General features: G+C 35.7%; 1 protein-coding gene across 3 annotated transcripts in view; it reads left to right on the forward strand.

Annotated features, from left to right (window-relative positions):
• LOC131430868 (1-phosphatidylinositol 4,5-bisphosphate phosphodiesterase classes I and II) overlaps window positions 1-17,849 on the forward strand; it is a 340,169-nt gene that overhangs the window by 179,456 nt on the left and 142,864 nt on the right. For all 3 annotated transcript variants that reach the window (XM_058596106.1, XM_058596107.1, XM_058596108.1), the window contains exon 3: window positions 8,515-8,661. In XM_058596106.1, the coding sequence (XP_058452089.1) occupies window positions 8,515-8,661 (147 nt within the window). The remainder of the gene's footprint in view (window positions 1-8,514; window positions 8,662-17,849) is intronic.

The following is a 17,849-nucleotide window of genomic DNA, read 5'->3' on the forward strand; positions in this document are numbered from 1 at the left end:
ACTCAACTTGACGAACTGATTCGAATGGTATAAGGGTGTAAGAAGTTGTGTGCTTGCAGGAACTTTTATTCCAAGCAGTATAAATCAATATAAATATGAAATTGTTTTGTATTTGAATATACTGCCATCTTTGCCAAAAATGAACTGTACTAAAATCGAAACGTCATGAAAAAGTATGCTGTGTATAGTCTTTTAGGTGCTAAGGAACAATTATATGAAAGATTATTGAAAATCGTGTTTCACTTTGCTTCGAAACATCGCCTTCACATCAAGCCCGTAAAATTCCTACTACTAGAATAAGGAGAAAAACCGCTTACACAAAAATATCGATATCTCCGTTAAAAATGGATGGATTTTGACAATCTATGGCTTGTTGAACAGCTATTACCGTGCGGAATCTAAGTCTAAAAACATATTCTGTTTTCAAGGTCAATTGTGACAGATATTGTCACAATACTGAAAATTTTGACCTAAAACTTTGAACAACTCAAAAAGTAAACATCCGATCTCAAAACCATTCAATAGCGTTCTGGGTGACGGGGAGACCTTTCATTTGCGACTAGTTTGATCGAAATCGTTCCAGTCATCTTTGAGATCTCGACCTCTTTGTTGACAACACGCACTCGGCCCTCTGGGCCTCGGAAAATTTTTCTCAAGTTTGAGCGAGTTTTTTTTATATTTATAAAAAAAGGTAAAAAGCAAACATTTGCTGTTAAATACATTGAGATCTTTTTTTATGCGGTTTTTATGCGTTTTTTTTACGCTACTTTTTTACCCGAATTTCCAAGTTACGCGGTTTTCTGGTTTGTCTTAGAAATGCATGAAACGTCGAGATGTGGTGTTATTCCGAAAATTTGTTTTAGTTAACTCTCTGACACTTACAAAATTTTAGATTTTATTTTAAACAAAAAATTTTTTAGATTACATCTGATCACGTTTCATTTCTAAGACATTCGGCATAAAAAAAATTCTTCAATCTTGCGATTTTTTTCTACGCGGATTTCCGAAGCATCGCGGTCTCAAATTCTCCAAGTCTACAATTTTCAAAAAAAAATTGAGATTTCACTATATCTTAACATTTCATGCTTTTCTAAGACATTTAACATCAAAAAATCAAATAATCTCCTAAAATCGATTTTTGTCAAATTTTTTTTGGCTATAACACCAGATCCGAAAGTTTTATGCATTTGTAAGATATTTGGCATAAAAAATAAAGATTCTTTAGTTGTGCGGTTTTTTACGTGGATTTACGAAGTAACGCGTTTTTTTTACGCAAATTTCTGAAGTGAAGCGTTTTTTATGCGAATACGCGGATTACGTATGCAAATGCGTTGATGCTTTGTAGTTCAGTCGCTTACTCTCCTGTAATTGCCATTTAGAGAATTATAAATCAATCTGAAAAGTTTAATTCAAAGAGTTTTTTTCTTTTTGAATAAAATACGGGGGAATGAATTCATTTTAAATTGGTGATTTTGGGTAAACATAACAGTTTGAACACTATTACTTTTCGTTTTTCCAAATTCGAAATCAATTCCAATACGATATTGATACAGTTTAAGGATTCGGCGAAATGATCCTTTCGATGAAATGGCATTTAACGATACGATCATTTTGAAATTACCCTGACCCGTTCTAAGCTAGCCTTAACAACTCATCACTCAAGAAGTCATGTGACTATCTAAAAAACATATTTTTTACCAAAGCTCGATTTTATCAATCAAAGTAATCTCCTTCAAAAGCAGTACAATCATTCCAACTCTTATCAGAACAAATTGGCTCAAATAGCACGTTCCCCTTGATATTTGGAGATTTGTGCCTTGCCATTGTATTGAGAATCACTGAATTGTCTTGGCGAAACAGTGATTTTTTCTTCGACTTATCAGATCATTTTTCCTTCAACGCTATGTAGTATTCGCTATTGATTGTTTATCCTTGTTCAAAGCAGTCGATGGAGATTATACCATGTGCATCCCAAAATACTGAAGCCATAACCTTCACAGCTGGCTTTTGTGAAGTGATAGATTTATGTTTCATCCATTGTCACATATCAGCACAAAAAATCTGATTTATTACTTGTATATACAGCCAAACACTGCTCTTAGTCATCAACACGTTGTTGTTGAAGCAGAGTCCGGATAACAATTTTGAAGCCATTGCAGAGCTAGCACAGTATCTTTTCTTCCTCAAGAAGCAATTATAAATTAACACACGTTATTGTTTTGAATCAATTGTTTCGAAAATGACAAAAGTAGCTTAACTTTAACGAATGTCAATAAAAATGTCATGAAATTTCACACATACTCTTTTGAAAATTGGTACTCCATAAACATCATATGGATTTGACAATGATAGCTCCATCTGTGTGTCAGTCACACGGCTTATTGAGTGATGTGTTTTGTCTGAAAGTTGACTTTTCTTCGAATCGACTTGAAGTAGTTGGAATGTTTGTTAAACTTTTTGTACTGATTGAGATCGAAAAAAAACTATACTCTGATACTAGGGGAATTAGTGGAAGTTGATCGGTAGGATTCACGGATAAAAATATTTTATGATTTTACATCTATTTTCATGCACATATTTGAAGCAGGTAATTAAATATAAAGTTACTTTACAATTCCGTAGGTTTCAATATAATTTAATCGTAAAACTATGCGTTAATTGAAAGATACAGTTATATTCATTGGAAATTCAATGCAATCCAATTTAGTTTTGCATCGATGAAGGTTTTCAATCAAAATTTCGATTCAACCCATGTTACTATTGATTTACATGTCGTATAAATTTCACTATTTCTTTCTGTGTTGTTGGATGTCAACGGAATGGAATTTTAGTCTTTTTGCCTTTGCAATCACTGTGAAAACCGACTTTCGAACCGAGTTCGAACTCAGTTCGTCGAGTACGCAAAATGTCTGTGTGTGTGTGTGTGTGTATATATATATATATATATATATATATATATATATATATATATATATATATATATATATATATATATATATATATATATATATATATATATATATATATATATATATATATATATATATATATATATATATATATATATATATATATATATATATATATATATATATATATATATATATATATATATATATATATATATATATATATATATATATATATATATATATATATATATATACATGTGTGTGTGTGTGTATGTGCGTATGTGTGTATGTAACGTTTTTTTGCACTAACTTTTCTCGGAGATGGCTGAACCGAATTTCACAAACTTTGATTCAAATGAAAGGTCTTGAGGTCCCATAAAAAATTACTGAATATTATTTGGATCCGACTTCTTGTTCGGGAGTTATGGGGTAAAATGTGCAAAAAAAAGAAAATATGTGTTCTAACTTTTCTCATAGATGGCGCGACCGATTTTCACAAACTTAGGTTCAAATGAAAGATCCTGTGATCCCATGCGTAATTCCTGAATTTCATGCGGATCCGACTTCCGGATCCGGATATATAGGGTAAAGTGGGTGAAAATTGTATACCATCACTGAAAATGGAGAAAAACCTTAAAAAATTTCCTAAATCGACCTCAAATCTTTTCCAATTGATAGTTTTTATCAGTAGACGGTCAAACAAACCGATTTCGGTTATTCTTTTAAGAATCGAAGAAAATTATTTTTAAGAATACCACAGTATTTTATATGATAGTATGAATGATACGAGAAAGGCATCATTACACCACTAGGTGGTTTAAAACAGGTTTTTCGCGGATTTTTTTGCCTTTTTTCATAAAAAAATTAGAACTACTGAAATACCGAATTTTTATTGGAGTTCCGGTGATCTCTAGTATAATTTATCATTCGACTCAGCTAAACGAGATCGGAATATATATGCATATGCATGTATTACCAGCTTCTTTACTGAATCCGATGATTTTTTTCAGAGATTACTGAACTGATTTCAACAATCTTAGGCTCGTGTGAAATATGCTCTTGGGTAATATTCGCAAACCCAAGTTTCAAATGGCTATCACTTTCGGTTTCGGAAATATAATGGCATAAGTGATGTATTCAACAAACTGCACTTTTTTCCTATGCGCTTAATTTTATCGGAAATGGCTCAATCGATTTCAACAATTCTTGCCTCATATGAAAGCTACTATTGTGTGTGTTTGTCTAGATCAAATGGCTGACATAATGGTAGAAGTGATGTAATCGATTTAAGTATTTTAGATCAATATTTTAGTGCAAATTTATTATCCTTAAATCTTTTAAAAACTAAATATATGATTTTCCGGTCTATAGGGAAAATAATACCAATCCATCGTCATCCTAAATTGGGACATTATATTATTGAAAAAGTGGACTGTTTCAAATATTTGGGTGTATATTTTGACCCCACGTTAACCTGGATTCACCATATTAAATCTATTGAAAAACATGTGGCATCCTACTGCGGTATTTTGTGGAGGGTCAAGTCATATGTTCCTAAGCGAACACTTTTAAACTTTTATTTTGCTTACATCCATTCACAGCTCATTTATTTGGTATCGGTGTGGGGTCGCGCCGCTAGCTCTCATCTAAAAAAAATCAAACTCTTCAAAACAGGTGTCTCAAAATCATCTTCAATAAACCCCTACTGTTTTCAAGCTTATTGTTATACTCCGATAATACCCATAACATCTTACCTCTGGCATACTTATGTGATGTTCAAACATTACTGTTCGTTCATGATATCCTACACAACCCCTCAACTCACCATAATTTACAGTTTCCAACTTTAACTCACTCTCAAACTACACGTCGTAGTAACAACCTGCTTTGCGTTCGAGCAGTCACAAACATTGGTCAAAGAAGGATTCTTTTTGTTGGTCCAATAAAATATAACGCACTTCCACTTGACATTCAAAGAACATCCAGCCGTGCCTTATTCGGGGCTAGACTGAAGTATCATTTTAAGCATAGACTGAACGAGATATTTAATTAATGTAGTTCATTAATTTATTCCTTGTTTTACAAACTGTCAACAGTAATTCATTCTTGTATATTTCTTTTTTAGTTAGCCTGTATCATTGTGGATCCCTTAAAAGGAAATCAATTCCACTGGGATTCCGCAATATTTATTAATAAAGTTTAATTGCACATCATGAAAATACAAACATCTCAGCGTATTGTAACGTAAGACTTTCTTTTAGTAGTATTTTGCCAGATTATTTTTTTTTTAGCTGAGATTAGTTTGCGTCCACTACCAGGGTGCTTAACAAATTGAAGCTCTTTGATGTGGGAGAGTGTGGTGGGCAAAAAAAAATCAACAACTCATCATCTTTGCTATTCGCTTAGTTTCCTCGGTGATAACTTATCGAATTTCGACAAGCATAGGATATGGAAAAAGTTTGAAAAGATGATAACGAATATTTCCTGTTTGAGAACAGTGGAATAAGTACAGCCGTGTGGTGAGGACGCAGCTTTTGGACCGCGAAATAATGAGATTTATTCTCAGTTAGTTCGCGAATATATGAGACTACTTTTCAGGAAACTTGCTATTGTGGAGAAGCTCACGATAAAATAACTTCAGAGTGGGTCCTGCATGTAAACGAACGCGCGCTTGCGGGACTTCTCTCTAGTCCTCTCTCACGCAAGGTCACTCGATTGTAAGGACAAACGGACAGGGAAAAAGACTTCCCTGTCGGGTGATAAGCGTTGAGGGACCCTAAGTGACGGGGTCCAGGACATGCTAAATTCCCTGCTTTCCGGTAGTTACGCCAATGTTTGATCTAATCTAATAAGTGACGTAACCGACAAATCGCAGTTTTTATCCGCTGGATTTTCTAAGAATAAGGCCAATGATTAAGTCCAAATGTATTGTTGCGAATAAGCGACGTAAGCGTTGAAGCAGATTAATGTGAATTACTCGAATCAATCCGTATAAATTTGTGTCGAAAATGACCCCTGCAATAAAAATTTTGATGAAACTATTTAAATGGCAAGAGAAAGGTGTTATTTCAGCACTAGGTAGATTAAGAAGAGTTAACATTAACCCAACAAAATACCCATTCTATCGAAATAATAGCGTTATACCTGTTTACCTCAGTGAATATGAGGAGCTCCGTCCCAAGCCAATCGCATTTGCGACTTTCGTTACATCTCATCAATAAAAAATAACAGTTGTAGCTCATCGCTTACTCGTGAAAACTTTTATACCGCTGACAGACATGTGATTTCCGTACAATGATTCCTGTACAACGTTGCACGCGTACAACGATGAGGTGACAGACATGTTTTGCGCACAGAATAAACGTCTTGTGAAACGAAACAACTCAAAATTTAGCTTAAATTCCCAGCTCCGATGATCGATAATATAGAAACCAAAAATTATTGCGGTTTAAAGTGTATTACAAGCAACTAATTTATGACAGATATAATCAATGTCTCTCTTAGCTATTAAACTATTTGTGTGTGAGTGTTCATTGGATGACAGTATCACTCATATCAAATTCTGTGGTTTTAAAATACATTTTCGACACGTTTGTTCTGGGATACAGGATTTTTTCAATAATTGTTGAAATATAATCAGCATTAGGTAAAGTTAGATGTTCATAATTTTGATGTTCTGCCGTAACATTCACTGATAAAAATATAAAACAAATATAAATGTAAAATGGAGGAAATATGAAAGGCTTTCAGAACTAATTTTCGGAACACGAGAACTTTTTTTTTATGCAACGACCCTGATTTCTACCAAAAAGGTGATCAATCACTAAATTTTGTTTGTAAATCTTGCCGACTTTTGCCAAATCCTCATAAATTTCAAGGTGTTCAGTCATAATTCCTTTTTCACCCGCATATTGACGATAGAAATAAAAGCGCATAAACTATTAACATTGAGTCTCAAAATAGTAAATAAATCTAAGATATTATTAGTATGTAACCATCAGAAACGGCATGGAACACACATATTTCAGAAAAATTCTATCAACGTAACAGTTTATTCATCACGAAAATCGGATCCGTGAATGGAATTTCGATAGGTCATCAATAAACAGAATGATTACACAATTGGTTTATTGATGTATTGGATATTTATCGTTTATTATTACCACATGTGCATTCAAAATATGTTTTTAAATCCATTTCAACATAAATTTACTTGTTATTGAATAGAAAACAATTACTCAATAGTGCTGATTTTCTGTACAAATATGAATAAATTGTTTTCCTTATTTATATTTCAAAACTTCACCAAATTTATGAACATTTCTTGGTTTGACTGCTTTTTGAAAATATGTTACAAAGTATATAAGTTTTATGCTGCTTGTTGGCATTTTACCAAGATTTTTTTTCAAAATAAAACGCAGCTTGTTTATTATTTGATACTCAGAAGAAGGACATATTGTTTCATGAGTGATTTTGAACAGTACAACGATAAATGACCGTAGTACGGAAATCACCGTTGTATCATGATGCTCGTGTGATACCACAGTGATTCAGGGTGACAGACATGTGATTTCATGGTGTACACTGATTCCGATATCACATGTCTGTCATAAGCATTAGTAAACATGTTCCATTGATTAGAACGTCTATGGCATGGTTTTGTAAACTCAAAAAAACTAGTGATTTCGAAAAACATCCAGATGCTGCGAAAAAGCTTGAGGACGAGAAATCGCTGGCGTTATTGGACGAAGACCCAAACCAAATGCAAGCAAAATTGGCTCATACACTTAATGTAACTCTAACATTAATTTCTCAACGCTTGAAAGCCGTATGGATGCCACCCCAACTGAACAATAGTCAAATGGAAAATTGCATAATTCTTTATAAGTCTGATAGAATGATTACCGCGTTTTGGAATATGACGTAAACTCATCCAATCACATCCACACGACAGCTTTGTTCTTCTGAAACTTAAAGTACCAACAGTTTAAAACCTGACAGTAAAATTGCTTTGTGTGGTTATCGATAGGTTTCTGTGTTTTGAGTGGAGTTTCCGAAGAACTAAACACAACCAATCAGCCAAAACATCAAATGTCCCGAAAGCGTAAAGACAATCTTTGATCGGAATGAACGCAATGAAACTGTATGTCAGCTCATATACCATTGACCTGAAATGACACAAACGAACAAACCAGATAAAGTGCAACGAGCCGGGAGAAAAGAATAGAAGAGAAATTGGCACAAAGGATGGAAATATTGGCAGATACTGCCGAAATGTCTCGTCAATGTTCAAAGGCATCCTTAATCCGGTTCATTGATTCTTGTCTGTTCCGAGTGTGCGATGTAAGAGAAATACATAGTGACGAAGCCCGCATGATACTTCCGAGTGGAGCTGAAGGACTTTAGGAAAACATAAAACGAAATGTGGCTTGTTGGCTGTTACTTGTCATGCATGGATAATATTTACTTTTTTCTTACTCTCAGAACTTTTTTATAAGCAAATACTGTAACCGTGAAAATTGTTGAATTCATAATCGAAATATATTAAATTGTCCTTGAATTCTACTCCAACCTCATTTGTGTTTTTTTTCATCATTTACAGGACTCTTGCAACGGAACTCCGGTGACGGTTCGTGTGGACGCAAAAGGTTTCTATCTGTACTGGGTCGATCAAAATCATGAGATGGATCTGCTTGACATTGCCACGATCCGGGATGTGCGTACGGGCCAATATGCCAAAAAGCCACGAGTAAGTCTGAGATGGGTGAATAGAAGACAGTCTGGGTTTTCATTCGGATAGCGACCACTCGAGTCGTACATTTTTGCTTGCCGAACTGAACAGAGAGCGATATTTCGTTCGATGTTCCACAGGAACGAGAGTGGAAATGATGACAGATTTCACGCTCGATAGCACTAAAGACGAGATGACAGTCAGGCGAAACGGAATGTGCTTTATTGAGTGAACCTCTCAAGTGAGCCATTTCGGTTAGTTGAAGGATTGATAAAAAATGAGTTTTGAACATTAAGTATATACTGTACGTACAGTCGTTTCATTAAATTTATTAGAAAATGTTTTTATTAACTTTAAATGAAAACAAAATAATCAAATCATGTTCATTTTTCTAGTCCAATTCTTACAGACTAAAGGAAAAAATATTCACTCATGCTTCCTTTTTAGCGAATGTAAATTCTTTAATTCTGTCTTTCGCTTAAGGTTCCTTTAGGCTCCGCTTCAAAATGACTCAATATTTTCCTCTTGAGCAGACCTGTGGTGTGTTGGGAAATGTCTTTGTGCGACAAACAGGACGCTGTTTATGAAATATCAGTCCATGTCTTCTTTCCTAATGGCAAGATGCCAAATCCCGGCAAAACATAAAGGAATAATTGTGTTGTTTGAGTGAAGGCAAAAGACGTTTTCCTAGACAAGTCTGTACTTGGTTGATGGTTCCAGTCGCGATGAGATTGTCGTTTGCTTGAAATACGGGCGTATATTTAAAACATTATTGCAAATTTCAGTCGTTTCACGGATTATGTTCTAAGAATTGTGTCATATGTAGATTTAAGTCACCTGTAAATTTCATAACTTTTTGCTGTGTAGGTTTCATTATTCTGTACCATGCAAACAAACCTCGTCAATAACTTCATGTACAGCTTCCGCGATCGTACACGGCTCGCCTTGTTTAGCGTATCTACTCAATTAGGAGTACGTCATATTCTTGCAAGTCAACAGTTCAAGTAATTGTTTAGCTCGATGCACGGTTGTAGACGATATTCCCAGCATACTTGCGACATCTAGGAAGGAGAGGATGGGATTTTTCTTGGAACAGTTAGTCACTATGTTCGATGTTCTCCGAACATTTGCAATACATTCATCAATTTCGCTAATTTGGTATATGAGTAGTGTAAATTTTCGCGATGCGCGAGCAACATTTCAACGCATTTCTCCTATTACTTCGACGTAATTTTCATAACTGAAGAAACATTGATAATTGAACGACAAGATCAACGTTATCACCTCGGAATACAGCAAGACGTTTTAAGACGTTGGATAAAATGCGAGTCCATTACATCACATATGAGTTCTACAGGTTGACTTCAGAGTGGTTGGAGAGCATTGACAGCCTGCCAAAATGGACTTCTCCAAGAAAATTGAGTCGATAAAAATGTTCGGATTGTCGGTTGTGTCATTTATGCAATTGTATCTCCGGATCAGGCAGCCATCTAAACTTCAAACTGGATCGAAGATTTAATAGTAGCTGTGAAGCGAGCCTAGCTTAAACGACTCTAACACTCATAATTCAAGTTAGAAATCATAGATCCTCGCAACGATTCTGTAACAAGAACAGTAACAAACAGTAACAGTAATTTATACTAACACATGGACTGAAAAGTCCTGGACCAAACAAAGAGAACAAGATTTTTTTGGCTCAAAATTAACTTTATTTATCAACGTAATATCCATCAAAAGCAACGCAATCATTCCAGTGCCGCTCTAATATTTTGATACCACTTTTGTAGAACGATTTATCTTTTGCCTCGAAATAGGTCTCAGTTTCATTTGTACGAAATTTCTTGCCGACGAGCATTTTTTTCTGGTCTGCGAACATCCAGTAGTCGTCATGTTTCATCCATTGTCACATATCGTCGCCAAAATTCCGGTTTGTTACATTTAAACATGGCCAAACACTGCTCAGAATCATCAACACGTTCTCGTTGGCTCGTTGTTGTTGGCTACCACTATTAGCATAAAGTCGTTTGGCATAATGGTTATTGTGCATAATAGTTATTTGGCATAACAGTCATTTGGCATAACAGATGAATACGTTGCTTGATAGAAATTGTTCTAATTTATTGCAATTTTGAAAGGTCTAATGCGGCTACGCCTCATCGTTTCTAATGACCTGCTGTGCGACCTCGCTGCCGCTCGTTCAGACTTAACTGAGGTATAACTCTTAGCTTTGGGTAATCCGGGCAAACGTTCGCAACTCGGGTAAACGGCGCACTCGCGGCCTTCGGCTGTCTCGACCTGAATCATCTATGACGAACAGAACATTGTGAGTTGCTTATATAAAAGGTAGTGTGCTAATTACTACAGAATTTAAAAATAAAAAAAAATTGCTATCTCACCTAATATTATCGAAATATTCGGACCGAATATAAAATTCACACATTTCGTTCGAGTTTTCCTTGCAAAACATCACTCGATCGAAAAACAAACCAAAATTTACATTAGATTAAAATATTGCGAATCCACTTATTATTTTGACAAACGGCATTATGCCGAATGACCATTATGCCAAATGACTGTTATGCCAAATAACCATTATGCCAAACGGCGTTATGCCAAACGGTATTATGCCAAATGACCTCATACCAAACGGGCCGCGGCACCTACTTTGAACAGAGCTTTCTCATAGTCAAATGCTTATGCAATATAAAGCCTTTTCTTTTGATATTTTTACGATATCAGCTTACGCAGCTTCATTTTTTGATCATTCAAAACGATTTTGTGGACTTTTTTTATTTCTTCCGGTGTTACAGCCTCAGTAGTGTTTCCCATCAAGAAGCAGTGTAAAATTAAAACACGAAATTGTTTTTGATCCATTGTTCTGAAAATAACAAAAGTAGCGTCACTCTTAGCACAATAACTCACAAACGGATGAATAGAATATCATGAAATTTTAACAGCTGTGTTTTGAAGGTTACTACAACTAAACTAGCGCCATCTATGTGTTAGGTCCGGGACTTTTCAGCCCATGTGTTACTCAGGTTATTTTCTCTGAACAAAGCTAAATTATCATAATACATTGTGTGTAAGTAAAATCAACGAAATAATGTTTTACTGGATTTTGCTGTTACTTGTTGCTTGTTCTGTTTCCCTTACATCGGGGATTGGGGAGCCGTTGGTTTACAAATAGCATCTTCATTATTTTTTTCGTCATCGTCGAGGGGTCTTTTTTTGGGCCTTTATCTTATTTTGCAATAGTTCATTTGATACTTTAGTAGAACGGTTGCTTCTGGTTCGAGGGATCTGTTCGGTGTCTATGTACACGGCTTTCCATAGTTAGCTGATTCTTGTAAGTTATCTGCTAGTTACAAGGATACCCATTGCCTTTACAAAATTCCTCGTAAGACGAAATCGCTTTAAGTTGTTGCATACGTGACACACGTGAAGTAAGAAACCGAATAGGGCAAAAGAACATTGGATAGTTGGGAAAATCGTCTTTAGTCTAAACTCTTTCAAATGTGGTATGACAATATGAATTTGCTTCGGGTAGGATTTCACCTTCTTACCCAGTTATAGCCTTTGAAAAATTTAGATTTCTGTTGAATTACACCAGTGATTCGCTAATTTTTAGTGGGCAGTAAACTCTGGTTAACGGGTGAGTGATGAGACTCATATAGTGGAATTCGACCCTTTTTCTTGTTTGTTGTTTTATTAGCACTTGATCAGAGTCACTAAATTTACAACTTTTGGAATATTGCTTTAAAAAGTGTTATTTTTTATAACCAATCTCTGTGGACTTCTTCATGAGGATTTCTCCAGGTTAGCACAATGCAGGATTGCGGAAGCTCAAACAATTTCCGAATTCCGTATGAGTGATGGGCTTATTCATCATTTTTTAATGGTGTAATTCACCAACTATTTGGATATTTACATATCCACCAATAAACAAGATCTGTCAAAATAGTCCAAAAAATTTTATAAAAATGTGCATCTCGTTTCGCCATCGCTTGTAAAAAAATACTCATGAACTTACTTAGCAAATTAGTTTGTAAAAATCGGTTCAGAAATTTCCGAGATAATTTAGTGCGCATTTTCTCATAGTAATGCACATTTTGCCATTATTCCGGAACCGGAAGTCATATAAAGGTTGAAAATCAATAGCGATCTATGGAACCATAAGACCGTTTCGTTTGAATCTAAGTTTGTAAAAATCGATCCCGTCATCTTTGAGAAAAGTGAGTGACTTTTTTTTTCTTTTTTTTTGGTGCATATCACCCTGTAATTCCGGAACCGGAAGTCAGATCGGGATAAAATTTAATAGTGGTCTATGGCACCGTAAGACCTTTCATTTGAATCTGAGTTTGTGAAAATCGTTCAAGCCATCTATGACATTATTGACATTATTTGTCACATACACACATACATACATACATAAATACACACACACAGACATTTGCTCAGTTCGTTGAGCTGAGTTGAATGATCGAGGCCCTCCGGGCCTCGGTTTAAAAGTCGGTTTTAACAGTGATTGTATAGCCCTTTTATATGAGAAAGGCAAAATAGCTACATACTTTTCTAACAATTAGAAAATCAACCTTAAAAACGAAATTCAAAGTAATTTGCATCTTCAATTTATGTGTAAATAGTTTTATTTAAAACCTGTCCAACATTTGCCATTAGTTTAATTAGTTTCATTTTAACAATGAAGAAGTTACCACTAAAAATTTTTTGAAGCACCCTTGAAGATCAGGTGCTTCAAGGGAATAATGACCCGGAACACCGGAGTCATTTTGGAAAAAAAAGAAACTAGTGTCATGACAATGGACTAACCCTCACGGATGAAGCAGCGCAGTATTGATCGATGTATGTGCTTTGATGTTGCGAATTAAAACGACATCAAGTTAGCAGCAAAAGTACAATACAATTTTTTAATCCTTTTTGTTGTCCATTTTATCCGCAAATGGACAATTTTCGGTGCACCCAAAGTGCTTCTCTTCTTCTGTGTTTGTTATTTATGATCCTCGTTCAATCAGCATTGCTAACAATTTATATGTATTGATGAGGTTCATCGGTCAGGTTTTGTTCTCTTTAATCTGAAATCACTAGCCATTTGCCGAAGAAATAAATTCATTTAAAAAATATGACGACCTTATTAAAATCAATTTGATTTTTTTTACTGCACTTGGTTGGGGTTAATCGTGAAACGCCAAAGCATATATAATCGATTTTTTGCGTTTCCATTGATTCCGGTTTTCGCTTCAATCCTGTATTGATCCAATAACAGCAAGTAGACTCAATTCGATACCGTACTTCCTCCGCTTCGGCCGATTTGATCTCACGTCGAATGATTGCCAATGGGGGGCGGCAAATTAAATCAATATTTCTACGGTTGTGTTGGGAGCGAATCCCTCCCAAATATGCGCGACTATCGATATGGAAAAGGTAAACTAAAATAGCAAAATATCACTATACAATCCATGGCTTAGCATTAAACAACAATGCAGTCTAAACAAGACCTTAGGGCCGCCAAATGCATTGACTTACTATTGCTGTTTCCTTCCATGACTTACTGGTATGTCCTGTTTATCAAGCTTAACATCAGAACAGACGACGAACAGAGGAAATTGCTTTATGTCATTTCCGCCAATTGCCGCAGTCTCTTTGCTGAAATGTGTAGGTGGAAGGAGGGCAAGAACTGCTTTTTAATTTCGATTCATAGCTGCTTTTGACGGTACGTTTTACTCATTGAATTTATATGACGATGGTATATTCTGTAGGAATAAAACGGTACATCTTTGGGTAGCCCAACTTTAATGGGCATTATTTTTTCAAGTATCATGTTGGTTGGCTTATAACAGGGTTCTTAGGATGCCTTATGTAACTGTTGAATGGTAATAAAACATTCAATCGCTTATAAACACAAAACTTGAAATTCAGTTTCATGTTTACGATCGATTCTATGACTTTCAAACATCACAATAATCAACATGCATTAAAACTTCGCCAAGTATAGTACTAGATAGAGTCTTACCAATATGGCACTTGATCCACAGAGCAGCCAACTGGAAAAAAAGTTATAAATGAAGGCACTGAAATAATTATTCTGCTATACAATATGGTCTTTTTCTGAGAATAGGTCCCAGCAGTTTTATGTATCAATTCCGGTTTGCCGGAATGCTGTAGATATATCTCCGAAGGTTACAACTGACATACGATAAACGACCATTTCGATTATTACCCGATGCTGGAGGCTCTTCGTTCCGATTGATATGACACATAAATGGTGTAATTCCTAACAGAGAAAATGATCCAATTAAATTTAACAGCCGAGTTTCATAGCCATCCACAGCTTGACAGAAGTTCGTAGCCAGATATATCTATAAGATAGCAGAACATTATTTTCGCCTGAAGGAAAATCTGGTGGTGCAAGTGACAAAAAGGTACGAGTCAATTGTTTCCATTCGAAAGTACTTTTGCCAAATTGGAGAAGAAATTTCTTCTTCGACTGATGTTATGCTAAACTTTCGGTAGGGTGAAATATTTAAAAAGTAAGCAGCAGGAGGAAAATATTGCCGTAGAAAAAATTCAATTCGTTTGCATTGATTTCTGCGCCACCCTTTGAAGCAGTGCATACAGTAGAGGTAGATAGTAGATCGTATTCTAACTAAAGGTTTCAAATGATGAAATGAAAGGTACATTTTTCATCATGCTATTCAGAATTTCGAAAATCCTTTCAATTACCATGCATTGAAAATCCAATCATTCATAAATTCACTAAGACATCCAAATCACCATATATTATCACTGTGTCAAAGCATTCATGCACGTGATTGGATTGCATAAAATTGTTGATACCGACAGCACGGGCTAACCAGAGCGGGCGCAGAAAATAAGCAGTAAAAAACGTGGGAATCAAAATTCGTTATGATGGAGTGGAGTCATTCAAATACATATACAGTTCAATATGATTGATCTCAGTCGCTTCTTGAAAATGCGTGTTTTTTTTTGAAATACAGATCCCATTATTTACGCCTGTTGGATTGGGTAAGAACGGTCCTGTCCCCGCTCAACTGGAAGAATGAAAAATTGGGTGCTCGTTTAGAATTATCGTTTCGCTGCCTTATGTGAGTATTCGACAAGTGTTTGAATAACTCTTTTTCTTTTTTTGAAAACATACCGATAGCACAGTGGTTGAGATTTCACCCACATATAAGCAAGTTTGAGCAATGAAGAACAAGAGACGGAATTGATGGATACTTTTAATGAAATATGGGTTTTACAACAGTGAAGTTAAAGATGCCATACATGACATGACATATAAAATAGCGAATGAATGACAGCATCAGCGTATTTGCGATATCCAACATTCGTAAAACACGGTAAATAGAGAAATTACCTGGTGGAATGTGCTGAGTAAAATGTAATATTTTTAGAAGGTGGTGAGCACAGTGTGATGGGAAAGACAATCACCTTTTACACTAGATTGCTAACCTCGCATAACGATGTTGAAATTTACACTGGTGGTGAGATTGTTCTATGTGTGAGTGCGGTTATCCTTTTTGTCTAAAAAGCAGTAAGATGTGAAGAACAAAAATGTAAACACGGAAACGTTGCAGGATCATCCCTCGAATCAAGTTCAGTTGCAATTACTGAGCACATAGTTTTATTTCATATTTATCATGAGAGAAATACTTGATAATTCGTAAATTTATTCTGCAAACCCGAAAACATCACATACTACCTTGATTAAAAAGTTCCCGGAATTTATTCAGAAAATTTAAAATACAAGATTATTCATCGAAATCGAGAGTGTACTCTCCATCGACTGCAACACACTTATATCAGTGCTTGGTCCAATTATCGTAACATTTCTTGTATTCAGTTTACGGCAAGGCCATCAGAGCCATTTGCGATTTTTCCAAAAACTCATCTCGGGTGCTGAAACACGTTCCACGGAGCGGTTTCTTGAGTCGACCGAATAAGAAAAAGTCGCAGGGAGCCAAATCAGGTGAATTTGGTGGTTGCAGAATGGTATTTGTTTCGTTTTTAGTCAAATGCTCACGGATAACGATCCCAAGTAGCAATTAAAATTTGTTAAAATTGGCATGTTTTACAATTGCTACAGAACGATTATTCATGTCAGATATGTTTGACAAATGATTTTACATGTTTTTGTATCAAATGTGAAAATCACTCATATTACTGCTTGTGGAAAACAGTTGTTAAGTTTTTTATATTCGGCTCTTTTGCACTTAAGCTTAACGCGTTTTACAATAAAAAATTTTTTTTTTGCTGGATCTTGTAGTAATTTTTTTCTTTGGAGGAGAGGCGCATTCGCTGTTATCTAGCGAATGAAGGGGGGGCAGTGGTTCACTATTCACGCTCCTGCCCATTGGTTCGGTATCACTGTTATTGGCGGAACAATCGTTACTTATTTGACAGACGTTGGATAGGTTGTTAACTGCAGCTGGTTTACTTTGTTCTATAGGGGATACTGATGGTTTCGGGGATGCTTCATTGTTGTTGGTGGCTGTCACAGGTGTACTGGGGTTGCTTGGGGTTGGTGTGAAAGAAGCACCGTTGTCATTTGGTCCTTTTTGACAATATTGACATGTGGCCATCTGATTGTCATAGGTAACAAGTTATTCACGGTATTCTTGTATCCTGACCGAAAATCACATAACGAGGTATAGGCCTCTTCAAGCGCATGCGTAACAAACGGAAGCCATTTAGAATACCGGGGAAAAAGTTCTTCCACTTTTCTTTTTCGATGGAGAGAATCTCTTCGTATTAGGACATAGTTTTGCGAATTTAAGGATCGATGACGCTTGAGGGAAGATCATGCACAAGCACTTCTATAGCACTATCTTCCATATATACTGGAATGTTGTACTTAATGTTCTCGTGCTCCACATAATGCACATTGTTATTGTCTTTTGCGAGTTCTCGTATCGAAGGTCGAATTTTGCACTGCCTGAAGTCAACAATAACTGTATTCTTCCGTAGCGGTGGTAGCTTTTGTTTGTTTGGTTCACTCATTTCGAGATAGTCCTATTGGTCACTACACAATATTGTGCTTGGTTTCTTCCGCCCCGAACGTAAGCGGTTTTGTTATATCGACTGACTTGGATGAGATGTGAAAGCGAACTGAGTGGTGCCGAAGTTTTTTGCTGCGCCTGAGGCCCAAATCATTAACCAAAAATATCTGG

Source organism: Malaya genurostris, chromosome 2 (genome assembly GCF_030247185.1).
Source record: "Malaya genurostris strain Urasoe2022 chromosome 2, Malgen_1.1, whole genome shotgun sequence".
Taxonomy (NCBI): Eukaryota; Metazoa; Arthropoda; class Insecta; order Diptera; family Culicidae; genus Malaya; species Malaya genurostris.